Below are 9,607 nucleotides of genomic sequence, written 5' to 3'. Positions count from 1 at the left end.
ATTATTCCTTTTCTTTTTACGTACGTATACGCACACTTTGTCCGAATTATATCATCGAGTATCTCGACTCGGTCGGAGATGCGAATTGCTGGAGTCAATGGTTATCTGCCGGGGCCGATAAGCGGATCCCCCAATAGTACGATCCGTTTCTTTCGATCGTGGGCGACCGGTCGGGTACTACCTGTTCAGCTATTTCTAGCTCTCTTTCGTTCGTGTAACGAATTCCGCCCTTCGGCCGAGGAAAGTCATTTCTGCCGCATCTTTGCGGTCTCCGGCGAAACAAATGTTGCGTACGTGACCGTGATTGGGCTGGCGAAGGGGTGAGGAGAGGATTACATAAAAGGCACGAACCAAGCGAGTCGCCTATTCGCCCAACCTACGTCCTCCAGGGTCGTACACCCACGTTCATACTCGTGCGTATCGTCTCGCGGGCTTATATGGACGATTATGCATGCAGGCGTTATCGTATATATATATATATACACACACACAGATGCGCGGGCGCAGAGATCACATAGACGTTCTTCAGAGGACTCGTGCAGGATCGCGTGTACGATTTTCAAGAAATTTTCCATGTGTAAGAATTCTCGGGCCATCGCTATCGCCTGACGTTTCCGCACGCGTTTGATCACGAAGCAGGAATTAGTAATACGCTTTATAAATGTGTGCATGCATACGTACACACGGCAAATGATTCATACGAACGTGAATCACTTATGTACGAACGAGTTCAACTCCGGCGCGGGTAATCGAAGAGCGGATTATTTATTAAGACGCGTTATTGAAAAGGATGATTACCGGGGGTTTTTCTGTCAGTTGGTAAACTCTGTCCCGTCTTTATCGCCGTAGATCACGAGAAGGAAGGACATGATAAACTGTGGCCGATGAAGAAAAGAGCACGAGCACGAGTACGAGCAGGAGCACGAGCAAGAGCAAGCGGCTTCGTCGAGGAAGGCGAGAAGAAGCGACGACGAGGCGGCAGCAGCAATACCAATAAAAAGATCAACACTAGATCTGATGTTAGCGGACATTAACGGTAACTTGGCGGATCTGAGAAGCGAAGCGATGGCGTCGCAGAGGTTTTGTCTGCGCTGGAATAATCATCAAAGTAATCTACTCTCCGTTTTCGACCAACTACTCCATGACGAGTCGTTCGTCGACGTTACGCTGGCCGTGGAGGGTCAGCTACTCAGGGCACATAAGATGGTGCTGTCGGCGTGTAGCCCCTACTTTCAGGTAAGGAGGAAAGAACAATGCGCCCCTCCGGCGCTGCGCCGAGGTTGCGAGAGAGAGAGAGTGAGTGAGAGAGCGAGAGAGAGTGAGAGAGAGAGAGAGAGAGGTCCTGGAGGAGGAAATGCGCTTTCTTTTCGAGGACCGATGAATCGCGTTCTAGGACGTTATTAATAATTCATAACGGTAGATTAATTCATGACGCGTATTAATAATTCATAAACGTTTTCTTGCCCCTGCCAGGAGCAGCCTATACGCGGCCAATCTATACTGATCGTGGATTTTTTCCTGTTTTCGCAGGCCCTTTTCGTTGGCCACCCCGACAAGCACCCGATAGTCATTCTTAAAGATGTCCCCTACGTGGACATGCGCAGCCTTTTGGATTTCATGTATCGCGGAGAGGTCAGCGTCGACCAGGACAGGCTGACCGCCTTCTTGAGAGTCGCTGAGTCTCTCAGGATAAAGGGCCTGACCGAGGTAAACGAGGACAAGTGTGACTTGCCTAGTATTACCTCTTCGTTGCTTGGCAATCAAAACACAGTACCTCCACCTCCACCGAATCTACATAGAATAAACCAAATCGGGCCTCACCACCATGTCTCGCAGAAGAGGATGCACCATATGTCGAACCATCCTCTGCTTGGTTCGGCGTTATCCGCGCCAAAGAGGAAACGGGGAAGGCCGAGGAAGCTGAGCGGCTCCTCCGACACACCGATAGGCGAGATCTCGGGTCAGGAGCTGCAGTCTTGTTCGGGGGCAGACCTCGTGCAAGGCTCGCCCGAGCTGATGGAAATGAAGATGAGTATCGACTTTCAGAGCGAAAGCACCGGCAATACCGGCAGAAGCGGAAACGTCGCTGCCGCCTCGGCAAGTAGCAACAACGTGAGCAGCAATAACGTCGGGAACTCGGCATCAACGGGAACCAGTCTGGCCGCTTCCTCCTTGTCCTCCACGAGGAAGGACGAACCAACGGAAAATGGTACTGACACGCCCGAGTCGCTGGCACCTCGCGTCAAACGGGAGCCTGAACCAACGCCTAGCACCTCTGCCCAAGGTAACCTCTCGTTTTCTTTCTCTTCTCTATCCTCTCTTTCACCCTTTCGTCTCACCTCTTCGTCTTCGAGTTCTCTCATCCGTCCCGTCTTTCTCTCTGTTAGCCTCTGACGAGACGTTCGCACGGCCGCACAGTAGACAAGGGAGCGAAGGTTTCAAGCAAGGTAAGAGATACCATTATTAGCTTACACCGATTAACAGTTTTGCGCCACCTTTTAATCGTCATCTCAATAATCTTTTCATATCTCTCGATACGAGCGTTTACCAGCATCGACTGATTTTTTTCACGCTTTCTCGAACGGCGAACCATTTCTTTACCAGCTCGCGATCGAGAGAAGCGTAACACTGATACCTCTATATACCGATGTGAACAGAGGCAAGTTGTCGAGTAAACGCAAATTCATTTTACAATTTTAGACCATGCTCCGACATTTCCGGAGCCTGAATTTTACCTGCGGTAGACGGTTGTTTGTATATATGCTGGTATTTTCGAAATGTCTATATGGTTTTATACACGCCAGATGCTTGGAACGAGTACGAAATCGAATTTGAAATGGTAGAGAACGATTGAACGTGCGAAGATCCTCCGAATTTGAAGCGATTCGCGAAGTATACCTATCCACGCGGATCAGTGGCGAAACCGTGGAGGATTATCGCGGTTGTTTTAACAATCGCGTATGCTTATCGATATTTTAATAATTCATTCCCTCGTTCCATTTGAATTGCATAAAAATAAATTTAACTTTGTCGAGGTCGATCAAAGATAATTACGCACGGACATTTCATTTGCAAGCTTTTCTGCGTGATTTTACATTCTAATCTATCACGATTACTCGATCACATGTTTGCCTATCATTCGTTTTTTTTTTCTTTCTTCTTTTTTCTTTTTTTTTTTCCTCTCCCGAGACGATGTCCATCGTCTTCCGGCGGATTCGATGCCGAAAGATGGAGAAAAAAAAAAGGAAAAAGAAACGATATACTTTACAATGTGCTAATGAATTTGATTTTTCAGAATTTTCGTCCGTTAATTTTTACACCTTGCTCGTCATTGCGCGACTGCAAATTAATTGCGAATGCAGTATCGCAGCAATGTTTCCGGGGAGGCTATTTTCGGTCATAGGCTCGAGTACACTGTTTTTCAAAAAAAAAAAAAAAGATAAAAAAAGTAAAAAAGAAAGATACGTCAAGGCTCGAGTCGATGAATTTGTTGACGAGTGCAATTCGTTAAGATGTTAACTCGAGGATACCGCCTGAGCTAGCATCCTTACATGAAATTTGAGTCAACAAATCTCGCAGAGTACTGAAAACGAAAAAAAAAAAAAAAAGATCGCGCGATTCGCGTGTCTGGAGCAGGTGAATAGGCTCCCAGGAGTTTCATGCGTGTCTCACGTGTTTCTAAAGTCGGCCTGTTTGAAAAAAAAAAAAAAAAAGACAAAAGTACTAACAATAACAATATATAACCGTTTCCTTTTTTCGTGCAATCTGAAACGAATCTTTCGGCACTGTGTTGAGCCGAAACGTATCGAAACACGATGCGCACCGGTGTTTCACGGGCTTTTTAGAAAACGAGACCTCTACTCGAGTCACGCGTGTCGACCTGTGACAACTCGAGATATATACATATATAAAAAAAAAAAATCTCAGAAAATATGTATATATATGCATATATACGTATACATATATATTTACGAAAGAAACAGAGTGTACGAGAGAGAAAGGAAGCCGCCGTCTCGTTGAGCCCGTACAGGCGTTTCGAAACGACGAGACGTTCGAGCGGAGTCGAAAAAATATATATTAAAAAAAAAAAAAACGAAAACGAATTAAAAAAAAACCAAAAAAAAAAAAAACAAAAAAAAAATACGTGCAAACAAACACACAAGATAATATACTCCCTTTTGAATGCTGTAGCCTCCAAAAATCTAACCTACCACCCACCGATTGTCGTTAAGGGACATATGTATTTATATATACATATAAAATATACATACCCATGTAATTTATGCTCGGCCAATGCGCAGCGCCTCGTTCCTTCTTCTTCACGCTCGTTCTCCACACTCGTCTGCCTAGATTTATATATATGTACAATCTCTATTTACTGTCACTTTTACTCACGCCCCCCGCCCCCCCTTTCGATTCCCGATTATTCACTATATTATATATATATATATATACATACGCATATACGTATCCGTGTATGTACATATCCACACACGTATATATATATATACATATGCACACGCGCATGTACATGTACATATGCATGCGCGTATTTATTTAAGTATATATATGTATGTATATGTAGAAATATGTATGTACACGCCTCATGATAATACATCCCCGCACGAATGAGAAACGCTTCGCTGCCATTGGCCACTTGGTAAAAGGAGGGGGTGGAGCCAGCTTTTAGCGGTGCTTACTTTTTTTTCTGATTTTTATTTAAAACGCTGGTTTACTTTTTTTTTTTCACGTTCGTTCGTTGCAAGGAAGTTTGAACGCAATCATACATAATATTATGTTGCGCCCGATGTGACAGACCGCGGTGAGATGGATAATATAAAATATGATAAAACAAAACCAAAACGAGATAATACGACGAAAAAAAAAAGAAACAAAAAAAAAGAAAAAAGGAAAGGAAAAACGAGAAAAAAAGAAAAAAGTGTGCGTAGCTTTTTCTTTAACGGACAACGAACGTCGGCAGGTTATCGCTTCCGCCTTCTCTTGCGTTCTTCTCGTTGCCTGGTCGCGAGTATTCACGACGGAGGAAATGAAACGGAGAAACCGAGAATTCCGGATTACCGAAGTTGTACCGACGAGAACCGGAAAGCGGATAACACGGATGGATAAGGACACAGGACGGAAAGAGAGTGCGAGAGAGAGAGAGAAAGAGAGGGACAAATGGATACGATGATGTGGGAAGAAAGAGAGAGCGAGAGAAAGTGAGAGAGAGAGAGCGAGAGAGAGAGAGAGATCAATTCATAGATTAAAAAAAAAAAAAAAGAAAAATAGAATCCAAGAGTGTGACGTCTTTTTTCTTTTCCATGAACGAAAGAGAGAGAGAGAGAGATAGAGAGAGAGAAAGAGACAATAACGAAAGAAATTACTTTACTTGACGTACGCACACGCACGCGCGCGCGTGACAGAGTGCTTCGAAGATGTCGAACATGATGATCGTTCGGTAGTGACCGTGAAACGTGTTGCTTTGTTCTCTTTGCGCAGGTGAGTTGAGATTATCTGAGTCACCATTCGATCTCTGAGAGATTACCTTTGCGCGGGGGAAGCGAGGGAACTAGGGGAGGCCAGCCGCTCAAAAAAACGAAAAATATACATATAAATAAAACAAACCGAAAAAACAAAAAAAAAAAGTTAGAACGAATATATATATATGCACGCCATATATATATACGCGCACACGTGTATATATGTGTGTATAGATAAAAAAAAAGTAAAAAAAAAAAAAAAAAATAAATAAGTAAAGTCATAAAAAAAAAAAAAAAAGTAAAACGAAACCGTTCCGAAAAATACCCGGATATGTCTAGATAAAGAGAAAGTCGAGATAAAAAGAACAGCGACGTAACAGCGAAGCCGAAAGCGGATTTAAACTAACGTATAACAAAAGTTACCAAAAAAAAAAAAAAAAAAAAATTGCATCGATGAAGAGATAACCGTTGCTTCTTCTCGAGCGTCCTCGATCTCGATGGATCGCGATCTACCCAATAGAGAAATGGATATACAAATATGCGTATTTGACTGTGACGGGACGCACGGACGATTTTAGGAAAAAAAAAAAAAAAAAAAAAAGATTTTTTTCTCGAAATGGGGTGGGGGTTGGTTCTTTTTTCAACTCGCATATACGTGCGGCACTAACGCACGCGTATGCGTAAGGCGTTCGTCTCTGGCTGTGTGTGTACGCGTGTGTGAATGTACCTTCGCGAGAGAGAAAGAGAGAATGAAAGAGAGAGAGAGAGTCCAGGTGAACGAGAGCGGGACAAGCTTAAACGGCGTGTAAGACTACGAGAGGGTGGAGTGCGAAAGGGAGAGAGAGAGAGAGAGAGAGAGAAGAAAGGGCGAGTGGATGAGCGAGAAAGAGAGAGAGAACGTGGAAAGAGCGAATGTGCGAGTGCGTGGATATCCATTTGGAAGAAAGGAAGAAAGAGAGGGCCTCGTCGAGTCGCTGAAATGCTCTTCGTGGTATGGCAAACGAGACCGTAACGGTCCTCTTCGCAGCCGTACGGGATCGGGGCAAAGCCGCGACGAACAGCGAGCAGCAGCGGCGGCGAAAGCGTGCGTGAGAGCGAAAGAATCTGAAGAGGGAATGACGACGAACACACAGAGGGAAAGAAAAAAAAAAAAAGAAAAAGAGAAAGGGGGTGGGGACACGGAAAAGCGGGTGCGGCATAAAACACTTGAACATGGGACAGAGTTGACGGACAGCCGGTTCGAATACGGTGACTCTTTTTTGCTGGCTCTACCCTTCCTCTTGCTTCCCCCCACAAAATATAGGATATACGTTATATATATCAGTACATTATATTTCTATACACATTACTATGATATACGATTACTTTCCGCGTGCTTAAGTCAGATTGATAATATCTATTTATCTATATATATATAAACGTAATGCTAAGATTAAGAACCGCGGAGGGTGGCAGACGTCGAGAACTGTTTAAAGGAGAGAGCTTTCTTCGTTTTCAGACTCGGAGGAGACGTCGAGTGGCGGTGGCTCGCAGTCACCGACTCACATACGCATCAACTTCGAGCGATGCTTTCGCAAGGAGTACAGCGCGGTCGTCTCTTCAAGGGAAAACATCATCGTCGACGACAACCGCGTCGATGGAGGACTCGCAGCAATACTCCGACTCCGAGCTGGAGCAAAAGATGTCGAAAGACAATTTGAGGCAGTGCCATATTTAATCTGGTCGCCGGTTGAGTCGGAGATCAGTCAAAAGCGACTTCGAAGGATCGTTTAAGGTCGAAAACGAGAGAACCGAGGGTTCAGTGCGGGACTTCTGCGTGAAAGAGGGGCGACGTATACCGGTGTACCGTATGCCATCGTACCTACACACACATCAGCAATTTCTGCCGGCACTACGTCACCTCGCACAAGCCTAACGTCAAGTACTATCCTTGCCCGGTTTGTTTTAAGGAATTCACGCGGAAGGATAACATGGTCGCCCACGTTTAAAATCATACATAGCCTTAAGCCGCACATGAGTCTTAGCAGCAGTGGCAGCAGTAGTATGGGCCAGCAGCGGTAGACCGCTCTCGGTGCGCCCTCTTCTCTTCTCAGGCTTACGTTCCCTGGCTCTTTCCCTTCGCTCTGTCTCTTAGAGAACAAACGCCGAGACCACCGTCACCGCGCTCTCCTCCTGCTCGCGTCCCGGAGGGGAGGAGGCGTCGTCGTCGTTGGCCAAGAGCGACCGGTCGCGTTGTCGACGATGAATCGTTAAGGAGTCGGGGAACGTTGCGTCGTCGGAAGAGGAACGAGAGAAGAAAGGAGAAAGAGAGGATACCGAAAGGAGTACGCGTCGGTGGCTTTCGGACAAACTCATGGCGTGTAAAACGAAAAAGGAGAGAAAGGAAACACGGAGAGAGCGAAAACGGAAGACACGAGGAGCGAACGGCAGAGAGAACCGGCTGCGATTAGGTTATAGTCGCGTTATAGATGATAAAACTTGTAACAGAGACTCTCGGCCGTTCGCCGTTCCGATCGGCTTTTGGTATAATCGTGTTCTAAACGTTCGGTCGTCGTTGACAACCAAGCGAATCGTCTTTTTACACTGAGACCTCTCGGGGGCGATTCGATCGTGGAACACGCGTCAAAGTTGCAGCTCAAAACACGCACGGTTTCTCCGTTCTTTCTGTCGGCGGCGACGTTGCGTGCGAAGAAATCGCGAATTCTAACGAACGGTTATATGATATTAAACGTAGCAGCTAGTAAAATCAAATACAAATCGCAGGTACCTCCAGTTCGCGGTTACTTTTATCGAACGTGGAAGCAATTCGTACTATTATAATGTATTTATGCCGGTTCTCTCCTCGCTCGTTCCACGGTCTCCTCTCGCGCTGCTTCGGCCGGGATCTCGGCCGATCTCGCGGGCCCGAGAGGCAAAAAGCTCCCTTTTCTCGAGGAAAAAAAAAAAATCATTTTCGTGCGCGTGTGCGACTACACGCAACGGGCATTATGTTACAAACGAAACGAGCTTTACCGCGCCTCCCCTCCAACGGGGGAGTCGCGGATGTTATAGAAATGAAAAAAGAACAAGAAAAAAAAGAAAACGCGCGCGAGCGAGAGATGAGCGAGAGAGAGCGAGAGAGAGAGAGAAAGAGAGAGAGAGAGAGAGAGAGAAGGGTAATTGCGCATACAAAGAGTTTATAGATATGATTGAACCGGTGTACTCGTTTAGTCGTCTCAACGTAGTTCTGCGACGACGGGGATCAGTTTTATAAGGCAGAGGAACGAGAAACGAGATGAACATATGTTATATATACACATATATACACATACATATATATATACACATATATATATGCGTGTGTGTATACATATATATATGTGTGTATATATATATATATACGAGAAAACGAAAAAAAAAGAAAAAAAAAATGACAAAAAAAAGGATAACAAAGGAAAAGTAAATAATCGCAGAAGTAACGTGAGTCCAAATCAACAAAGAGTATATTTACTATTGTGTGACTATTATATTACGGAGAGAATCAAACGTGTCGCATGTAGCATCGAGAGTATGCATACGTTTATCGAAGTAAAACGGCGGTACATGCACACACAATATAAATAAGGGAACCACGTAGACTGAGTAAATGCAATATATATGTACGATGACCGTTCGCCATGTTGTTGAGCCGTTGAGCTGTTGTCGAGCTGTCGAGCCTGATTCGAGGTTATATAGCGTAGCGTAAAAATAGGGAGAGCCAAGTGGAACGATGTGTCCGCGGTTAGGCAAGGGAAGGACACGGTGGATAGCTAAATGGGGGAAAATTAACGGAACGGGACATGCAATTCTTGAAAGACTGCAGAGGGACGGTTTTAACGACACCAAATACAAGATAGTACTGACATTGGATAGACTGAAGGCACTTTAGTAGTAACTTAACGCCATATCGTACTGTACCGTACTCGATTTGAACAAGAAAGAAAAAAAAGAAAAAAAAAGCAAAAGAAAGAAAGGAAAGAGAAAAAGGAAAAAGAAAAACAAAAAAAAAAAAATGGTAAAATAACGACTTGTGCTTAGCCAGTACAACTGGACACAGTTTTACTGCTATATATTCTATATATTCTGTATATTATATATATTATATTAGA

At 44.6% G+C, this 9,607-nt stretch overlaps 1 protein-coding gene across 1 annotated transcript; it reads left to right on the top strand.

Moving 5' to 3' along the window:
- Window positions 1–1,017: 1,017 nt before the first annotated feature.
- Window positions 1,018–9,083, top strand: LOC143221660 (protein tramtrack, beta isoform-like). Its single transcript, XM_076447042.1, is given in 11 exon segments — window positions 1,018–1,236; window positions 1,531–2,284; window positions 2,388–2,447; window positions 2,552–2,659; window positions 2,805–2,817; window positions 6,508–6,728; window positions 6,979–7,208; window positions 7,255–7,307; window positions 7,309–7,465; window positions 7,467–7,537; window positions 8,933–9,083. Coding segments are annotated over 11 exon segments (2,037 nt in total).
- The last annotated feature ends 524 nt before the right edge of the window (window positions 9,084–9,607 follow it).

Source organism: Lasioglossum baleicum, unplaced genomic scaffold (genome assembly GCF_051020765.1).
Source record: "Lasioglossum baleicum unplaced genomic scaffold, iyLasBale1 scaffold2897, whole genome shotgun sequence".
Lineage (NCBI taxonomy): Eukaryota > Metazoa > Arthropoda > Insecta > Hymenoptera > Halictidae > Lasioglossum > Lasioglossum baleicum.
The sequence above is the reverse complement of the archived record's forward strand: the minus strand, read 5'-3'. Positions and strand labels throughout refer to the sequence as shown.